At 40.0% G+C, this 21,591-nt stretch overlaps 1 protein-coding gene across 2 annotated transcripts in view; it reads left to right on the forward strand.

Annotated features, from left to right (window-relative positions):
* Positions 1-686: 686 nt before the first annotated feature.
* Positions 687-21,591, forward strand: part of Tmem67 (transmembrane protein 67) — a 43,341-nt gene continuing 22,436 nt past the window's right edge. Inside the window, exons 1-12 of one of the 2 annotated variants that reach the window (XM_028769210.1) lie at positions 687-771; positions 6,643-6,736; positions 9,620-9,719; positions 11,586-11,655; positions 11,747-11,821; positions 13,875-13,937; positions 15,761-15,915; positions 16,018-16,126; positions 16,972-17,049; positions 17,546-17,611; positions 19,876-20,032; positions 20,456-20,579. In XM_028769210.1, the coding sequence (XP_028625043.1) occupies positions 715-771; positions 6,643-6,736; positions 9,620-9,719; positions 11,586-11,655; positions 11,747-11,821; positions 13,875-13,937; positions 15,761-15,915; positions 16,018-16,126; positions 16,972-17,049; positions 17,546-17,611; positions 19,876-20,032; positions 20,456-20,579 (1,148 nt within the window). In that variant the 5' untranslated portion in view covers positions 687-714. The remainder of the gene's footprint in view (positions 772-6,642; positions 6,737-9,619; positions 9,720-11,585; positions 11,656-11,746; positions 11,822-13,874; positions 13,938-15,760; positions 15,916-16,017; positions 16,127-16,971; positions 17,050-17,545; positions 17,612-19,875; positions 20,033-20,455; positions 20,580-21,591) is intronic. The other variant, XM_028769217.1, reaches the window with a different exon arrangement.

Here is a 21,591-nt window from a genome sequence, read left to right on the forward strand (position 1 = left end):
GACGTGTGATGTACATAGACTCCTGCAGGTGCTGGTTATACTTAGGGTCCTTAAGAGAATGCTTTCCTTAACTAGCTGAGTTTAATTGTAATTACCAAACACTCATTGTCTTTCCAAGCAAAGAGTAACCATGATATAGTTTAATGAAAGTAATTTTCCACTATGATATTTGTAAAATTAAAACTCACTAAACACACATATGGTTTAGTGATGTGGAGATATAATTCCTAGAGCAAGTAAGTAGTTTTTATAGTCTAATAATAATTGCAATTTACAGAGTAGCAACATAATGCCAGACATATTTTTAAGCCTTGAACCTATTAGGTAGGTCCTGTTTTTTTTTTTTTTTTTCATTTTTACTAAACAAGAAGCCAAAGTATAAAGTTCATTGGCCCACTCAGTGTTTGCATGTACACACACACACAGACACATAGACACATACACATGCACAGACAGACAGACAGATACCTGTGATCTCATATAATGCCCAATCTGGCCTCTCACTCTCTGTGTGTGAGGATAACCTTGAACTCTTGCCTGAACTTTCTGCCTCTTCCTCCCAAGTATTGAGGTTACAAGCATACACCACTACTCCGAGCTTCAAGATCTTAAGAACTGTTAAGTTTCTGTGTCTTGGAGTTTTGTTTACTAAGGACAAAATCGGCTTTTTTTTTCTTTTCAGGAACTTCCTGTGTATGTCTACCAGGATATCATATGATCTCTAATAATGGAGGACCTTCCATTATCTGTAAAAAGTGTCCAGAAAACATGGTATGAATAATTTATTTTAAAATAACTTTTGAGAAAAAGTAATAAATGTCTGTTTCTCAAACTCCAATATAATCTTTCCCATTTGTCCACGTACTTTGAACTTACTAAGCTAACTTTATTAGTGTACATTTTGAGAGATCAATAAAGTGAAGAAGAAAACTTTGGGGAAAAAAAAAAACAACAAATTTTGTTATCACAGTGTTTGAGTCAGATATCCCAAAATACAAAGTTGTGAAAAAAATATTTCTCTTTGCCCCACAGAGTAAGTAGGGTATAAAGAAGAGAATGTGGGTATTACGTATGTAGAGCCATTCAGGGCAGGGTGTCTTTCTGTAGATGCCATTCACTGCCTTAGATGTCCCGTGTTGGTGGTCTTACATGATAATCGATACTCATAATGCTACGTAAGGTACGTAAGTTGATGTAATGCCAGTTGCATCAATAGAAATGTAATCATTTACAGTTCGGTTTGTCTCCTCATTACATAGTGGTTCAGGGAAATTCAATTAGTGGGCTGATTCCATGGGATAATTATCAATTAATAGAAATATGTCTTCTTTTCTTTTTTAATTTGTTTGCATTTTATGTGCAATGGTGTTTTGCTTGCATGCATGCCTGTGTGAAGGTGTCAGACCTTGGAGTTACAGACAATTGAGAGCTGTCATGTGGGTGCTGGAATTTGAACCCGGGTCCTCTGGAAGACCAGTCAGTGCCCTCAACCTCTGAGCCATCTCTCTAGCTCCAGAAATATGTTTTCTAATCATTTAAGCTAACTAGAAGTCTCTGACAGTTCTGAGTTCTCTTGTAGTGTTGTTTCTTACGCTATTAGAAAACTAAATCTAAGAATCTAATATTAGCAGTCATCCTCTGAACTATCTGAACTGTAGATCTGATTGCCGTATTTATTTTTAGTTCATGTTTTGTAAGTATTAGTTGTAGCTAAGTGATTGATAATGAAGGGCTATGGATAGAATATAGTTTTGGGGGTAGCTTTATTTAAAGTCTACGAGTTTATTAAAGCTATTGTAGGTTTTTAGTGTTATGGAAGCATGCCAAATATAAAAACAGTAAGTCCAGTCTCTCCAACAAAGTCTAATTTGTGTCCGTTTTAGCATTAGTCTCTATGGGTTTCAGTTATAAGCCCCTGAGGCACATGAGTGACCAGGCCCCTCCCCTGAGGATGTCAGATCACCAGGTTCTATCTGCCCTAACAGCTGGATCCAACCCCACCCTAAAGAGTAAAAAAAACCCCAGGGTCAGGACTTGAAATCCCACCAATCCCAATCCTGGACATTTTCACCCTGGAAAGTTCTGCTTCCAAGAAATGTTATATAAACCCTGTCTTTGCTACGTTCTTCGCTGCTTCTCATCCAAGCAGAGGCAGCTGCCCTCCTAGGTTTTTCCTTTCAATAAATCTCTTGCGTGAGATATGTTGTGTGGTGCTGTGTGACTTTGTGGTATTCCTTGGTTCCAGACTGTCAGGATACCTTTCCCTTAGGAGCTGTAATGCTTACATTGGTCTCGTGACTGCATAAGCTCTCCTCGTGCGCTTGCAGGTCTAAGCTTCACCGGGACCACACCCTCCTCCCAAGTCTACCCACAACAGACTTATCTTCCAGCTCACCGATCAGTCGCTCAGCTCCTTACCTACCAATTGGTTCCCCTTCGCTTGGTGTAAACGTTTCTCTAAGTCTGAAGAAGTTACCCTTGAGAGTCCAGCACCCCTCTGGTACTTTTGGAAGTAGATGTACTCTCAGCCACAGTCTTTAAGGCTATGTCTGTCCCTCCACCTGTCCCCATCCTCCTGGGCTATTGCGCCCCCTCGTGCCCTCTTCTCCCTCCTTCCCTTTGGAGCTGCCTGTAATCCCACAGCTTCCCTAGGACCTCAGGGCTTTTGGGACTCTGTTTTCCAACCCTTTCCTGTGGATGGGACCCCACTCCTAGAGCTTAGTTTTTGTCCTTGCCCTCTGGTCTCTGAAAGCACCTCTGTTATCAGGCGCTGAGTCTCTCCTCCAGCTCAGCCAGGCTAAGGCCCTGACCCCCCCAATGAGTACAGTGACAACCCAATGAATGGCTTGTCCTCCTTTAGTCCTGGGGACTCCTGCAACTAAAAGTTGCAGTGACATTTTTCTTCCCCTTCCTTTCACCCATGGGAATAATGTCTTACATACCCTCTCCTTCCCACTTGGGATGCCTATTGGAAAACCTTCAGCCTCTCCACTGAGTACCAGACTTAAAAGCCCCTAAAACTGTTCAGTTTTGTAGTCAAATTGGTCCTCAGTACCCCTTAGATAGTCATATCATAGTATTATTCAAATACTGAGAGTGATAGAAAAAATAAAAAGAGAGTCTCCTTCTCTTATTTCCCTTTTCTCAGCTCCAAGCCATTTGTTTTTGTCTGGTCTCCCTAGTACATACTGTAAATGTCCTAAATTACCATTGATGGATCTGTAAGTTTGTTGCAAATTGGGAGCCAGGAGACAGACTTACCAGGAGACTGAGGAAGCAAAGTAGGTCTGTGTGCACACACTCTTTGTTGGTTGATATGTCTCTCAGCTTCCTCCTGCAATAGCCTCTGTCTAAACCCAGGGCTCAGCATTTTCCTATCTCTGTGGCTTCTTTGTTCTCAGCTTACTGGTTTCAGTGTTGGAGGGATTCTGGTATGTTTTAGGTATGAGTGATAGTAGACTGTTGTTTTGTGCTGCCCAACTTCAATTAAAAGTGGGCTCTGGAGTTAGAGTATGACTCCCTCGACTCCCTCCTCTAGACCCAACCATGCTTGTTTAAAGGTTTCCTCCGAAATTTCTGTCTCAGATCAGGTGAGGCACCTGCCTATGTGACAGAGAAAGAAAAAACAAAACAAAACAAAACAAAATAAAGGGACAGAGTAGTCCCAACAGGGACTATTGCTACGAATCCCATACTCTTCTGCTTTTGGTTTAACTCTAAAACTTTTGTAAGCATATTGGGTATGATTAAAAACCTTATAATAATCTGTAACACACAGGTCAACCTAAAACTGGTGACACCCAGGTTGAGAGTTAAAATGTATACATAGGTAATCTTAAAGAAAGCATGTGGCTTGCTGCCATCTTAGCTGCTGTCCCCTCATCTGGATGGAGGCAGTCATGTGGCTGACAACCACCATTCTAGGGTTATAAAAGATGGACTTTACCAAGTGACCTCACTCTCATCTTGATTAAAAGTGATCACATGACATAAAACCAAGGGAAAAACAACTCCTCCTACCTAGAAAGTCCAAGCAAGATGGTCCCTCTGCTATTTTTGATCAGGTTAATGAGCCTCCTCCTTATCAGCCTCAACCCACAATTCCTTCTTTCCCTCTTGAGTCTCGCTTCCTCCTTCCTCAGCCACAGGCCATTCAAATCAAGCCTCTCAGGAACCCACCTTCAGCCATTGGCACCCTTAGACCTCCCACTACTCATCCTCACTCTTCTATGTGACTCTCTATACCTCCCCCTACCCACACTAAACTTGCAGGGTTCTTCCTCTGTGGGAGGTTGCTGGGGTGGACAGCTGGGTCAGGAAACACAGCCCCTTCTCATGAAGTGAACTCTCTCAAAAAGAGATTGGATCTTATGTTCTAAGTTCTTCCACCTTTGTTAAAGATGTCCAGTGTATTACCCAATCTTACAACCTCACCTTCCGTTACCTTTATATGATTCTCACCAACAATATTCTCCCTGAAGAGTGCAGGCAAGTCTGGGACCAGGCTAAGGCTCATGCAGATGAAGTCTATCAAACTAATATTGCCCACCCAGTCAGGGCTGAGGCAGTCCCTGACCAAGACCCTGAATGGAATTACAATCCCCAAAGGGACATCATTGCTATGAATAAATTTATAACTTGCCTCCTGACTGGTCTCCACAAGGCTACCCTTAAAGAGATAAATTATGATAGAATCCAAGAGGGCATCCAGAACAAACATGAAAACCCACCTCAACTCCTAGACTGCCTTACAAAGGCCCTCTTATAGTATACCAATCTGGATCATGAGTCCTCAGATGGAAACCAACTCCTTATCACCTACCTCTCCCAGAATTTCCCTATTAGGGCGATACTTAAATGTCTATAGGAAGGACTCCTGACACCGCAGAGAAGTCTTAGCCATGGCCTTCAAGGTGTACCATGGGAGAGATGAAAAAGCCTGCAAACAAAAATATCTGATGTTGGCTAAGGCCAGCCAGCTGCTGCACAGCCTCCCAAAGCCAAAGAGCCTCTGGGTCCCTGTGTCAAATACTGTTAGGAGGGTCATTGGGCCCAGTCTGTCTAAACCCTCACAAACCATTCCAACCATGACCCCAGTGCCATCAAGTGAGACACTGTCCTACTGGATGTCCTTCGCCACGTTAGGACATCAGGCCCAAATCACCCTCTAGCTGACCCCCTAGATCTGGCCATGGATGCCCAAGGGGGCCCTGGCTTCCTTGGCCTGACCACAGCCATTTCAGACAGGGAGCCTTGGATAGTCATCATAATATGAGGGCCCATCTGCTTCCTTCTGGACACCAGGGCCACTTTTCAGTCATGATGGAGTTTTGGGGAACGTATCTATCCTTCTTGTTCCTCTGTTATCAGAGTAGGAACATCCTTACCAGCCTCACCAAATCCCACTCCTTAGCTATATTTCTAGGGGTATTCCCCTTAACCTTTCCAAGTGGTACTAACCAGTCCTGTCCCCTTACTGGGAAGGGCTATCAAAGCTAAAGTAGGAACCTGTCTTTCTTTTGTTTCTCCCATCCACTTGATGGCAGGTTTACTAGCTGTGTCCCCCTTCTTCTCATCCAAACCACACAATTTGACACACCCTTTCCATTACCAGCTTCTCAGTTGGGTCCTGAGGTATGGGACACCCAAACTTCCTCTATAGCCAAACACCATTCCCCTATCATTCCGGTTACAAAACCCTTTCACTCCCATTCAGGGCAACAGGCAAGATATAGCCCACCCACCTTGCCATGGTTGTTTGGAAAGTTTTGTCTGTCTGCTTTCTGTGTACAGATGGGCCTGTGCTTTTTGGTGTATCCATAAGATTTGTAAACACCAGAGCCAAGATGCAAATCGATCAGACCCAGTTGGATATATGAATGGTGTGGTGGCCACCCCATGTTTTGTTTCTGACTTTTCTTTGAGTGTGTGCATTTTTTGTGTTCTGTGCTCATTGGGTTTGTCTTTGCCTTCTCCATTGCTGTCAGCCATCACCAGTAGCGCTACTTGCCCTGGTTGCTTTGATGGGCAGAATTTATCTCTGGGCTTTCTGGTTACTGGAGTCAGCTTACAGAAGATTGGACTTGAAAACAATGCTTGTTTAATAAAGTGTTACAGCAACTACCTCCATGTATTCATCTATAAGAATGTACCTCTAGTCAGAGCTGGACTTCTCATATGCAAATCAAGGACGTTAACCTTCTGGTCACCTATTCCTGTCTTCTCTTCTCACCACCTGTCTGACTTCCTAAGTTATTCCAGAGTTTTCCTAAACCATGTGATATGAGGTCAAGTCTTCATAATGCCAAACTTATTAAAACCTTTGTTCGTATACTTTACTAAGCACTTATATCAGTATTCTACTGGTTTCTTAAATCAAATTAATAACTAGTTAGTTGGCATGTCATAAACCCACCTGGAATCATAACTTAAAATTTAAAAGCCAAAAACCTTAAATTTTTAAAAAATTAGAGTACTTTTGGATAAGAGTAAACATAACTGGTTTCTTATTTACTAAATTACCTTGAGTTTTGCTGTTAGTATAAAGGTGAAAAAAATTAATTTTGAATTTATATGATCAATTAAGAATAAAGTTAATTAAAAAGAAAATCTCCTGTTTTGTTTTGTTTTTTTCAATTTTAGAAGGGCGTTACCAAAGATGGCTGGGACTGCATTTCTTGCCCTAGTGGCTTAACTGCTGAGGGGAAGTGCCACTGTCCCACTGGCCATATATTAGGTAAGAATAATCTATAAAAGAATGGTGATGGATTTCTGTATTTATTTTGTAAAGGATATTAATTTAAGTGTCCTTTGTGGTTGTGTAAAAAAATATTGTAGTGCAAAATTTCATGATGTTTAACACAGATGTTGAGAAGAAAAATTTTAAGAATTCCTCCCAATTTGGTAGATCAGGTTCTGCCTGCTTCTGCCTCCCAAGGGCTGGGTTTAAAGGTGTGCAGCACCGGGCATGACACCCATCATTCCTAATAGGGAGAAGTTGTAAGCATGTCTGTTAATGTCAGTACTTGGAAAAGGATACAAACTGTTATACTCAGGTAAGAGTTGAAAGTATTCTTCTGAAAGAAAAGTTTTCTAAAAAGCCATTATTTCAAGTTAAAGACACTGTATGTTTGAAAAACCCAAGGAAATCATTTAAAAAATCCTATAAAACACAGTTTCTTAAATTGCAAAATTAATCTGCAAAAGGTATATTCTATGTAAAAACCAAGTCATTAGAAAATGTGATGTCAGAAAATAAAGAACAGTGGAACAGACTTTATAAGAAATGTACAAGATAAGTTAATACAAGATATATTTAAATGAACTTTAAAGAAAGACTTTATTTTTTTTAAGCTAATTGCAATTTTATTAGAGTTTAAGAGAAAAACACCTCAGAGCCAGCAAATTGTAAATCTCAGCTGTGTCCAGAGCAGGAGAACTTCAGTCAGCCTTACGGCTTCAGCCTACACCTGTGGAAAAAAGAAGGTAAAAGAAAGGCTGCAGGTCACATGATCATCACGGTATCATCGCAGGGACTGCCAAAACCAAGCTTTCATAATGAAAACATACTCTTCATATTTGGTTGAGATGATTAAATATTAGAAAAACTGTCAGCTGTCCTGCCAAACTGTATATTAAGGAATGGTATTAATAATAAATTCAGCCGCCGGGCGTTGGTGGCGCACGCCTTTAATCCCAGTGCTTGGGAGGCAGAGGCAGGTGGATTTCTGAATTCGAGGCCAGCCTGGTCTACAGAGTGAGTTCTTGGACAGCCAGGGCTACACAGAGAAACCCTGTCTCAAAGCCTCTCCCCCCAAATTAATAATAATAATAATGATAATAATAATAATAATAATAAATTCAGCCAGCATTTTACACACATGCACACACACATATATGTATGTATTATGTATACACAGATTCTCAAGTTTATACCACAAAATACATGACAATTCTGAAAGCAGAAACTATACTGTCAGGTATCATGTGTATTTTATGCTTTCAACAGCAGCTTTGTGGAACTTAATCAAAATGAGTCCAATCAGTGTGGCAATTTGGTATGAAAAACTGTCATTTTTTATTAGTGAGGTTGAGACTGACTGACTGCTAACTGGCGCTAAGAAAACTTCTACCTCAGCCTTTAATTCCAACTAAACTCACTATTTAGATATTTACTGTAAAACATAGAAAGTCTTAAAATAAAGACAGACTTATATTCTTTGGATGTAAGATTTTTTTTTTGGGTGGGGGTTGGTTTTTCAAGACAGGGTTTCTCTGTGTAGCCCTGGCGGTAGCCTGGCATTTTTGAGTGTAGAAAAACAACATCCCTAAAGCCTCAGAAGGAAAAATTGATAAATTTGACTGCATAAAAATTGTTAAATGCCATAAAAATGAAAGTACCAAAGCAAAGGACTGAAGAGGTGGCTCAGTGGGTTAAGTTCTTGCAGCCAAACATGTGGACCTGAGTTTAGGTCCCCATAACCCGTGTGCATACATGTATAATGCCAGCACCAGGAGTAAGGTGTGCACGTGCGAACATGTGTGCAGTTCGGCAAGAGATTTATCTTAAACAATAAGGTAGAACATTATACAGGAAGACACCTGTTTGACCTCTACACACCAATACACAGTCACACCTACCCACATACACACACAGAAGTACCTAAACCCAAATTGCAAATGAAAGAAAATCTCATAATGTGGACAAGACTTAGAGTTCCTAGTTCTTCAATAAATGAAAGAATCTTCCTACAAATTATTAACTAAGATATATACTATTTTTACCTTTTATTAATTACATTTGTTGACTGACAGTTTTGTACATGAATATAACATATTCTAATTGTACTCAGCCTCCGCCTTCTTTTATCTGTCCTGTACCCTGTAGCTCCTCCCTCCTCCTTACCCCTAAGATGTATAGTATACTGTCTTGCTTGTTTTGAGGCAGGGTCGTGTAGACCAGGCTGGCTTAAGACTCACTGTGTAGTCAGGGATGAACTTGACTCCCGGTTCCCCTCCTCTACCTCCCATGTTCTGGATGATAGATGAACTTATGACACCCTGCCTGTGGCTTATTATTTTAAAATATCTGAAAGTCACAAGAGTCAGAGACAAAAATCTATTATAACTTGAAAAATATTAACCATAGGTGTCTCACCATTTTGCTGCCTTAGATATTTCAGTTCTGTTCTACACTTCAATAAATGTTGTTCTGTACTGGTACACACCCATCTGTAGGTTTTGTGTCTAAAAATAAAATTCAGTGTTGTGTGGGGTAAACGAATTTGGAGGTTATTACAAGCCCTCACATTTATGATAACCTGCCATCAATCTATGAAGATAATATGTCTCCTCATCCCAGTATGTAAGGAAAGATGTTGAGAAGTTTTGTTTAGGGAAAATGTTGATTTACTGGTATAGTCACTTAGAAAACTAGTTGTATATGTTTTCAATTGGGATGGGGAAGATTTTTTTTTGTGTGTTTTATTTTATACATGCTGACCATGCCTTTCAAGCAAATGATGCTGCTTTGAGAATTATTATCTCACTAATAATTATAGGTACATGTGAATATTTCAGAGTATATAATACAACACTCACTGCTTTATGTCTTGGACAGTGGAAAGAAATGTTAGTGGGTCTTTGTTATCCCAAGCAACTTGCGAGCTTTGTGATGCAAATGAAAACTCATTTACAAAAGCCAATGCATTCGGAACCAGGTGAGTAGTAGTGTCCTGAAAACCAGATTCATTACTACTCTATTTGTATGTACCATCTGTGTATCCCAAGAAAGAATTTAAGTAGATGTTAAAGGAGCTGAGAGTCGGAAATTTCAGAATCCATGAAAACTTGAGTTCAAGTCTTGGATTAGCCTTCTAATAGTTTGGCTTTGGCTTTAGATAGTCACACTCTCCTCTATTCAGAACGGAAGTATACTCTCCAATTCATAGTTGTTTTGTTTTGTTTTTGTTTTTGTTTTTTTGGTTTTTTTGTTTTTTTTTTTTTTGGTTTTTCGAGACAGGGTTTCTCTGGATAGCCCTGGCTGTCCTAGAACTCACTCTGTAGACCAGGCTGGCCTCAAACTCAGAAATCTGCCTGCCTCTGCCTCCCAAGTGCTGGGATTAAAGGCGTGCGCCACCACTGCTCGGCCAACTCATAGGTTTCATAAGCTGTCCTGCCTTAAAATACATATGCAAGTGTCTGAGCATAGTGCTTTACTAATTGCTTAGCAAATGCTATTTTTGGTATTATGTAATTTATACATGAGCTATAGTATAATATGCATAGAGTGAGTCTAAAGCCATTTTATATTGTAATGGTACATGGAAAGATGTTTGGCTACTGTGGTTTTGGTGTGAAGAGGAACCATGAACAAGATAACCCTTAGAAAAGAAAGCATTTAATTGGGGGTTAGCGTAGTTTTAGAGGCTTGGTCCATGGAAATAGGAGCTGAGAGCTCTGTATCCTGACATGCAGGCAACAGAAGGGGCGGAGGTGGAGGATGCGGGGCTGAGCCTGGCCTGTGGTTTTTGAAACCTCAAAGCCCACCCCAGCAACACACCTCCTCCAACAAGTCTACACTTCCTAATCCTTTCCAGACAGGTCTGTCTCCTGATGACCAAGCATTCAAATACATAAGCCTATGGAGTGCATTCCCATTCAAAGCGGCACACAGGGGATATTAGTAAATGGTGCCAGAGCTCAGGTAGACATGTTTGTAGCCCAGATGGATTGCTTCTGTTCCCTTCTTATGCACCCACTCATGTACCCACATGCGTGTAAATTCATAAGCACATCCCTTTGGCACATGTTCCTTCAGTATAAACACGTTATACCTACTCCCGCCTTTTCAGTTTTTCCGGAAGTGTACATCAGTAACTTGCCTCTTAGCACTGCTTTCTCTTCACTTCCTAAATTTATTGTAGAAAATAGCAGATCTTCTTGTGAAACGTAGTAGCAGAGTATTTATAAACTCTGATTGACTTGAGCTAAAACAACCAAAATTTGCCCCTGGGTTGACTTATAAGTTTGCCCCTCTGGTCCTTCCCCAAGCCTGGTCTGAGTTCCAAGCTATGTGGTAGCCTGCTTCTCAACCTCACTGTTAGAGGTAATTTATGTCCATATTAGCCCATCTGAACCCCCAACTAGTCCAGAACACTCTGTCTCATTCCTAATAGAAAATAACAAAGACAGTAAAGTGTCTTACAGGTTTAGTAAAACTGTAAACATGTTCATGTTCTCAGCTTACACCGAAAAGGTATATTTGATATACTTTCTTATACAAGCTGATTTAGCACTGTTTATATGAGTTTGTTGGGCTGTGTTGTTGGTTAATAACTTTACTCATTCTATTCTTTTTCATGTATGTAGTTAAGAAAATGGTACAATTTCATTTATACTTTGCCTTATAATATAAAAATGATGTAAAGCTCTTTAAAGTCATGCTAATGCTTTGAACTTATATAATGAATTGCTTAGCTGACTTATTATGATCTAATATATCATTTAGAAAGATAAGTTCTCAGTTAAATCAGGTTTGTGTCATTCATTAACATTTAAAAAAATATCTTTGTTACATTGACCAGGTGCATCCGCTGTGAACCAACCTTCGTGAATACAAGCAGGTCCTGTTTCTGCTCAGAGCCGCACGTCTTAGTAAGGAAACCAAGTGACAAAGTAGATAGTTTTAATTCAATAGATGATACATTTCTATAATTGGATGTTTTTCTCTTATTGACTTGTGAAGACAGGTGGATTATGTTTCAGCAACACGGGGAATTTTCGTCAACGTGTAATTTCCACTGCCCGTTATGGAGAGCTTGTGAGTATGGTTCTTTTGGGGGGAGGTTGTTTTGTTTTGCGTATTTGTTTGAGAAAGGTTGCTCTGCATTTCTTCCTTTGATTAATTTCAGACAAATTGAGAAAGATTTGTGTTGAAATCACTGTAAAATAAAAACAGCTGAAAACCGTAGACGGATGCTCAGCACTGCGTTTTAAAAGTGTACTCTCTTCTATACATTAGCTCATTCCCTTAATTTACATGGACTTACTTTTCACATAATTAAAACTGAAATAAAATTTCCAAAAAGTCACAACAACGTTTTTTTTTCTTGAAATTGCCAGACTTTTGGAGGTTATATCTTATTGTTTCTCAGCATGAGACAAGTCCTCAGTCTTTCTGTCTTTCATGAACTTGACAGTTCAGGTTCCAAAGCTTACCATCTGTGGGATAACTCCCAGCCTGCATCTGTGCTGTCTTTTGTTATATTCAGTGTGTGCTTTGTAGAAAACCATGGAAGAAAAAATGGTGTGCTCAACTCAGTACTTTATGTCATGTGAGAGAGCATACAGTGTCTGTCCTCCTCTCCCGTCACCGAAACTCTTCTTCTTAAACAGCTGCCATGAAGTCAGCATGCGTCCCTGAACTCCCCATCTCCTCCTTTGTAATCGAATACTGCTTTTTTGAGTAGAACTTCTGTCCAAGGACTATTCAAGCCTGACCTTACTTAACCTCTGAGATAAGGTGCAGTCAGGGTGGCGTGGCCACAGATGGCGTGAGGAGAATTTCAAAGGTTATACTTCACTAACTCTTACCACACGAGCTGGTCTCCTTTTTGTGATTCTTTCCTTTAACAACCTTCCACGTTTATTCATTAACATTCTTTCACAGAAAACATCTGTGCATGTGTGAATATGTGTGTGCATGTGAGTGTAACTGTGCATGTGTGTGTTTTCTTCAACTTTATTCTAGCCATTTACTCATTTTCTTAAAATAGAAAATTTTCCTTATTGAAGAGATGAAAACCATATCTTGTGGTTTTATTTTAACTGTGTTTGATGGCTGTGCTGCCATCCTCCAGATAATTTGCTTGTGTCTCCTCTGTTAATCTGTGACTTACCCTTGTGTTCTCAGTGTCTCAGCTTTTAGCAAGATGTATGGGTAGATCTTAAAGTGTTGAGTCTTGGCCAGAGGCTTATAGCTCTAGCTCTCAGAATCCAGTTTTCACCCCTGTGTTGTCCTAGCACTTGAAAATGGAGGTAGGAGGATCAGGAACTTCAAGGTTGAGTTTGAGAACCAATCTGGGCTACAAGAAGCCTATCTCAATAAAACAAAAAACATGTATGCCTGCCTTGGCCTTCTGGTGATTCTAGCAGTTCCGGTTGGTTTTGGTTAGACCAGGTATTTTCTGATTTTAGGACCTTCCGAAGGTTGTTCTCAAGTCCTTCGTTGTTTATAAAGCACCATTTTGGAGATGTTAGATGTTACTCTGTAGATCCCAGTTTTCCCATTGTGTAGAAATTGTTCTATTTTTTTAGTGACCATCAATTTAATATACTTATAGTAATCCTAAGTCAATAATTACTAAGCATTCAGTATTCAGTCTGGCTCTATCATTTTGCTACTTGTTATATTAGTGGCATTACCTGTGTGTATTTTGGGAGTATATACATAGTTTGCCATCTTATATTCTTTGTCTAAGTATCTTTATTTTTATCATGTAGCTTTAATTGTAGAAGACGTTCATCAGCATTTTAAAATTCCAGTAGATTCTAGTTGTTTTTTTTTTTGTTGTTGTTGTTTTTGTTTTTTTCGAGACAGGGTTTCTCTGTGTAGTTCTGGCTGTCCTGGAACTCACTCTGTAGACCAGGCTAGCCTCGAACTCTCGAACTCAGAAATCTGCCTGCCCCTGCCTCCCAAGTGCTGGGATTAGAGGCGTGCGCCACCACCGCCCGGCAGATTCTAGTTTTCTAATAATAATGAGGCAATAAAATTGGTCCTTTCTCAGTTAATGTATGTATTAATGTCTTACTAACACATAAGGTTAAGGAATCTTCCTTTGAATTTAAACCTGTCTTCATTTTTCTGTTTATAGGGCATGTCATTAAACTCAGAATGGTTTGCCAAGTATTTGCAGGCAACAGCAGCTGCATGCTGGGTACGTTTAAGTGTTTTTAAAATTAATTTTACATTGATAATTGTAGTATCTTCTTTTTAACTTAAATATTTTCTAAGTAGACACACACCTTTATATTTATGTTCTATGAAAAGAATAAAGCCTTTCCATTGGATTGAAATAGAATACTTAAGATATTATGCAGTTTACATATACTGACTATCTCCAGTGTTATTTGATTGTTGTCCTAGTTATTTCTTAATTGCTGTGACAAAACATCATGACCAAGGCAACTTATAAAAGAAAGCATTTAATTAGACTTACAGGTCAGAAAATTATAGTCCATGATAACGTGGCATGGTGGTAGAAACAGCTGAGAGCTTATATCTTAATCCACAAGTAGAAGACAGAGAACACTGGGAATGGCAAGGAGTCTTTTGAAACCTCAAGGCACTCCCAGTGACACACTTCCTCCAACATGGCCATACTTCCTTCCCTAACAGTTTCATGAACCAGAACCCTAGTATTCAAACAGATGAGTCTATGGGGCCAGTTCTCATTCAAACCACCACTGTTGTACCTTACTGTCTGGAGAAAGTGACTGTCCTATAGGAAGGAGGTGACATGGTATGTGACAGGCCTGTTCTCAGCTTTGACATTCAGAAGACAGAAAAATTCCCTCATATAAGTAATCACAATGTACTTACCGTTCCTCTACATTTGTTCTAAATAAATGTCAGGCTGTTAATAGTGTAGTAAGGCCGTGTATCAGAATAAAGAACACAAAAAGTAAGAGTGTATGTGTGTGTGTGTGTGTGTGTGCGCGAGCACACGCTTAAGAAGCTAGGAGTAGGTAGGAGAGGCTGAGCAGAGAGGGCAGGGAAAGTGGGGGCAGAGTCACAGCTACAGGGAGTGGGTGGCTCTCAGGAAGACCTAGGAGGATTTCTACGGAAGGTCATCGGAAGGTCATCGTCTGCTTCAGGCTTTGAAAGCGTTGCTGTAGCATGAAGGATGGACTTGCTGGGCCACAGCAGGAGATCATCTAATCCTGTTAAAGCAATGAGTGAGGGAGAGCACCGGTGTGGATGGGGCTGGAGAAACAAGGGAAGTGTTGCACTCTGCCTCTTATGTGAAGACTGAGCGACAGATTCACTGGAAAGTCTGATATGAGAAGGCGAAAAGATAAATTCTTTTTAAAGTTTTTTACTTGAATAACAAAGTAGAGTTGTTTTTTTCCAGATAGGGAAAACTGGGAAAGAAATGTGAGCTGTTAAACTCAAGTAATGATCTTATTTTGTTGTTCTTAAAAACAAATTACTCAAGCAAAGTGGAATAAGTTCTATTTCAGATATACTATATAATCACGGTATTCCTTAAAATGTAACTATTCTCGCTAATAGGTTCTTTAAAATATCATTCTCTATATTTGTGTTTCTTTCAGGTAGTCATGCTAGTATTTTGCCTAAAATTTACAATTAAAATATTGTTATTATTCATCTTCAAGTATTAAGAGTTGGGGGAACTGGGGAGATGGCTCAGCAGTTAAGGACACTGGCTGCTCTTACAAAGGACTGAGGTTCCATTCCAGCACCCACATGGTGACTCATGACTGTCTAAATTTGGGAAAACTGAAGCCTTCTTCTAGCTTTTGTTGGCATGTACATGATACAGACACACATGCAGGCAAAGTCCACAGACATGTAAATAAAGATACTTAAAAGTTTATTGTCTACTTGAGCTTCAGAAAAAGTATTACAAAGCAAATGAAAATATTAATTAATTAGTAGATTAGATACAATTAAATGAGACATAATTTTTCTGTTAACTTTGCTTTCATTACTAATGTGCTGTACTTCCTTGTGTAGACCCACTCCAACCTGACGTCTTGCCAAGCTCTCGGAAATATGTGTGTGATGAACATGAATTCTTACGACTCTACCACCTTCGATGCTTGTCGACTGTTCCATTACATCTTTGAAAGCACTGCTGGACTGACCAGTGTGCATTCTATTCCATTCTGGTGAGGATATTTGGATTGATGAAATACTCCAGTGGTTATTTCATGAATGTAATAATATGAACTATTTCTTCTACTTATTAAGGCGAGTCTAATTGTTTGTAGGAGACAGAACCTTCCTTGGCTGTTCTACGGAGACCAGCCAGGATTGGCTCCTCAAGTTCTCAGTACTACCCCTCTTCCTACAAATTTCAGTTTTAAAGGACAAAACCAGGTACAAGTCCCTGTATCACGGGAACAGTGACTACACATGATCTCCGAACTTTAAGATAAAAAAGTAACTCTGGCTGGAGATGGGGCTCAGGGGTGGTATGCCTGTCAGGCCCTGGCTTCATTCCCTCAGTCCCCAGTGTCAGAAAAAAGAGACAACCACTAGTCACACTTGTTCGTTTCCAAGATTATCTTTAAAAGTTTACATACTCAACTATGTAAATATCAGCTGCTCATAGAAACTGCAGAGTAAAGGGCTGGGCTCTCTCACTTTGCTGCATAGTCCTCTGGATTGTGTGGGTATGGTGGCACTTGGAGGGTGGAGAAGAAGGATTTCATCACCTAATGCAAATGACTCTCTATCATACACACCCATAATTTTAAGATAGCTTCCAGAGACTTCACAGAATGTCACAGCTCCTCGTTGTCACCTCTAACCTTTGGGCTTTCCAGAATGAGGTCCTATACCTCCCCACACTCATCCTCCCCACACTCATCCTCCCCACACTCATCCTCCCCACACTCATCCTCCCCACACTCATCCTCCCCACACTCATCCTCCCCACACTCATCCTCCCCACACTCATCCCATGAGATAGACTGAGAGGAAGACATCTGCCACAGTGCTGCCTCTAAACCCTAAAATAACACTGCTGCAAAACACCAGCCCTATTGAAAGTGTACTGAATTGTATAGATAGTGGAATTAATTTACATTAAAATAAATTTAGTAGAATTAAAATTTTCAACAAAAACAGTGTTAACATTGAAAAGATAGTCAATAATGAAAAATACCCTCCATAGAGTATTTAACACAAATTTACTGTTGTTCTTTAACCAAAACATAAAGCTGAAGTTTGTTGCTGCTTCCTATGATATACGAGGAAACTTCATCAAATGGCAAACTTTAGAAGGTGGTGTTTTACAGGTAAATATGATTCCAGCTAAAATATTACTAATGTACTTTATTTTTATCTGAAGCAAAGACTAGAGGTACAGACTAGAGTATTGCTTGAAGAGAATCTGTGGGAGGGTTCCTGACACTTTAAATGAGGACTTTAAAATTACAGTGTGTGCGTGTGTGTGTGTGTGTGTGTGTGTGCGCGCGCGCATGTGTGCTCGTGCATGTTCATGCATACATGTAACATGTACAAAGGTTAGAGGACAGCTTGTGGGAATCAGTTCTCTCCTTCTGGTCCCAAAGATTGAAGCATGGTGGCAAATGCCTTTACCTCCTGAGCCATCTTGCCAGCCGCAAGTTGTAATTTCTTAAAATTGTTTTCCAAGTTAATACTTCCTTAGCTTTTTGTGGCCTTTACACATTAAAAAAGTAGAAAATTGAGCATATGTTCACATGGAAGCCAGAGGGCTCTTTCAACAAAGAATTTGTGAGAGATACTTATCAGTTGTATTCTCTGCTGAAGCTTTGTCCAGACACCGAGAGAAGACTAGATGCTGCATATTCTTTTGGAACAACATACCAGCAAACTGTGAGTGGGACTCTGTTAGACAGCCTGTATTTCACTTCATTCAAATGACTGGAATGAGAGGTGAAGTTTTTTTAATTCAGAAATTATTTTACTGGTAATAACAATTTCATGAATTAATAAATCTTATATTGTCTGGGCACAGAAAAGGTTAATCATCAAGACAAAGGTACATCAGCATCTACAGAGTTTTAAATATTTTACACTGTTCGATTTCACAGTCAACTGTTTAACGGCCTCTAGGCTTATGTATCATAAACACAGTGCCACTGCTGAGCACTTTATAATAAAGTTAAAATACTACTTTATGTTTAGAGGCTACTAAAAATGTAATTCCCTGTTCAATTTACCACCCAATAAAATAACCATGCATCCTTCTGTTTCTTTTAATACATCCCTGTTGCATGTAGTTTTAAAAACACACTACCGCCTTTGCCTGTGAACTGCTGCACTATCAGCCCCTCCCAGCTCCCTTTTGTTCCACAGGGCTTAGCTCCAGGATGGCCGCTACCTGCCCCAACCCAGCCTCTCTCTCTACCCGCCTCCACTTCCAGGGTCCGCCACCAGCTTCTACCCAAGACCCTTGAATCGGTGGACAAAAGACACACAGTCAGCTCTGTTACTTTATAACTTGCCCCCTAGGCACAGTTGCTGGGCGCAAATATCTCATGCCTGGCCCTTACCAATTTATTATCTCCGTCTCTTTTGCGCCCTAAACTTAGTGGCTGGTTCCAAGTAGCCCCTGCCAAACATCTTTGGCCACCCGCCCATAGTGGAGGCCACAGGCCCTCGCTCTCTCCCGAAGGCCTTACATGATTGCAGCATCCTCTTTCCTCTGAAGCATGGCAGAAAAGCCCTTCTCTACTTCCCTGAGGCTCCTTTTCCTTTGGAACCCAGAAGTCCCACCTGTACCTTCTGCCCAACAATTGGCCGCCAGCGTTCTTTATTGACAAATCAAGAACCAATTAGGGAATTAGACCTTAGTATCAGAATCTCTCCTTATACATCCCTGTCTCCAAACTTTCCTTTCTCCTTCCTGTCATGAGTTTCTTTCACTTTGACATTGCAGTATGGTACAAAAGAATATTGTGAGCCATTTAACATTTGAAAGATCCTCAGTAGCATATAAAAATGTTTTAACATCTTGTGTGTGCATACACATAGAACAAAACCCCCAGTGAACAGTGCCTTCATGAGAGATTCATTGGAAGAAAATAAACATTTTTATTGATTAATATTGGACAGTTGTGCCAGAGATTATTTTTGTTTTGTATCTTATAATTTCTAAATCTTCTACCATGAACATGAATTTACGATCAGAAATGACTTTATAGGGTGTTCTGTCATCTTTTCATAACAATGTGGACTAAACGAAGGGAGACTCTCCAGGTGCGAAGTACATGGTGCTGTGCTCCGCACTTTCTCAATGATGTCTCATTCGATTCATAAAACAACTAAGTGAGGAACTTGGTGTCTGTGCTTCAGTGGCACTCAGTCATATTAGGTGATTACCAAAACGGTTGCGTCAGGTAAACGTTCTGATAGGTGTAAAACCATGATTACTGCAGTATAACTGGCTGTTACTCACAAAAAATAGTTCACAGCTCAGTAATGACACTAGCTATACAGGCAGAGAATGGCAGAAGCTGTTCAAGTGTTATACTGTAGAGATGCATAAGACATCAGTTCTCAGAGATATACAGGAGGACTGGAGAGTCCGTGATACTCAAAGTCTATAATGAACAGAAGTTGGATGGAACATAGTAAGTAAGGAATTTATGCAGAACCCACACTGGTAATGTTGGGAGGCTGGGAGGGCATGGCACGTACATGATAAGGAACTGTACTGGGTTGATATGCACAGATGAGTATAGACTGGAAGGGAACAGTCAGAGATGAGCTTAGCCCTCCTGAAGGGAGCCAGTCATATGCATGAGTGTACATCAGGAAAAAAAAAAAAAGAAAACTGTTCTTCCCATAGGACAACACTGGCTTTAAGTCTCTTCATTGATATGTACATACTATTGGAAGTAAAAGCCAATCTCCTCATGTTATAGATTAAAAACAGAAAAGTTCTTCACTGATTGGCTTTTTTTTCTTTTTCTTCTTTCTTTTTTTGAGTGGTACTTTTAGAAATTTATATTTTGCAAGTCTCTTGGAACTATATGCAAATAATATAAAGATACTTTACAAATTAAAAAAAAGAAATGTTTAATATGCTTTCTAATTTTGAGCTGTGGTATGTTTGTTTTTATTTTACTTCCTAGTGTGAAATTTCTCTTTCTAAAATCCTGGCTGACTTTCCCAGTCCTATATTTTATGATGTTTACCTTGAATATTCTGATGAAGAGCAACGCCATTACCTTTGGGCTATACCAGTGTTAAACCTAAATCTTCAACATAATAAACTGTTTGTGAACCAAGGTAAGACATTCTCCCCTGTTCTTTCATAGCTAAAATCGATAGATATAAACCAATGTGATCATTTCAGGAAACCAGGGATGATGATAAGCTTCTCAGGACTTTAAGACTGATATCATACCCTTGCTGACAGTAAATCCCAAGGAAAATGAGTAGAATTGTGACTTGAGTCTTTTTCTTCACTGTTTCTGACTCTCCTTTGGGATAAACTAATTTCTTTTGTTACTCCCCATGCTATAAAATGTGACCTAGGCAGAGAGTAGAGATGGCTGACAACCTCGTACAGGAGTAGCTCTTTGTGGCTGTCTTGTATAAAACAAAAGACTAGGTTTTAATGTTGATTTCTTCAGTAAGTTTTGTGAGTGCCATCATAAGCAGTTCAAAAGCAGCTTTCCTAATGTCGCCTTTTCTGTTTAATTATAAAAGACAGTAGCTCCAGCAAGTGGCTTTTGACTCGGCGCATTTTCTTAGTGGATGCAGTAAGTGGACGGGAAAATGACCTAGGAAATCAGCCAAGAGTAATTCGAGTTGCTACCCAGATTTCAATGAGGTAAAAACTGCCTAATGACTAAATAGACTTGGAAGTATATGAGGAAGGTATTTACCAGCCATTTTAAGGTTGAAACAATAGAGAGAACCAAGCTGAAACAACACCTAAGCTTTCCTTAGATATGTGTAGATTGGCAGACTCCAGTAAAGGTTAAGGGCTAAAGTGGAAAACTGATGCCAGCTGCCCTCAGGAGTTTGCACAAATTCATGTTCTTGGCCTACCTGGTGAATTACAGTAGGCTGACAGGGGAAGGAAGGTAATGCCCGTGGCTGCAAGGGTACTTTAGTGAGAGCTTAGGAACGAGTGTGTTCATCCTCTCCAACCCCATTTCCTTTCATCGCTTTCTGTCTAGAATCTAGAGTTTAGATCGACCCAGGTTCCCCTTCATTCTAAATACCTTAGCATGTCACCATGCGGCCTGTGTTCTCTTTTCCATGTAATAGTAAGATCTTGACTGAACCCCACTATAGCGTGTTCTAATGTATGCTTTGAATGCATTAGTTTTACACTTGGAGCACTTCATATGCTCATCATTTGCTTGCTGTTCCTTTAGTCTCATAGCAATCTTAGAAGTTGGGCACTGCTCGAGCTTTCTTGTACTTCATGCTGACACCCATACGCACTGTGCTTTAACATGAGCTCAGTCTGCCAGTGTAGAATTAACAAAGATGAGATCAAACCTCATCAGGGTAGACTTGTCCTCAGTGAGGCCAGGCTGCCATTTTCTTTTTGGGCTCACTAGCTGTATGCTACTAATACACTGTAGCTGCCAAATTAGCCTGAGAAAACTAAATGTGACATGTGTTTTGGTAAAAATTCATCTTTCTTATCTGAAAATCCACATTTTATCTGCTTTTGTTTAGGTGTCATGTAGTGTACGTCTTTCTGATGTTCCTTAAACATGTTTCAGAGTGCTTCAGTGGCTTCATGTGTGCATCTCAGAGCCTAGATCTTGTCTCCTGAAGTATACTTTACTGTTAAAGTTTTTAACGAATGAGAATGAGCTATGGTT

This window comes from Grammomys surdaster, unplaced genomic scaffold, assembly GCF_004785775.1.
Source record: "Grammomys surdaster isolate TR1022 unplaced genomic scaffold, NIH_TR_1.0 64, whole genome shotgun sequence".
Lineage (NCBI taxonomy): Eukaryota > Metazoa > Chordata > Mammalia > Rodentia > Muridae > Grammomys > Grammomys surdaster.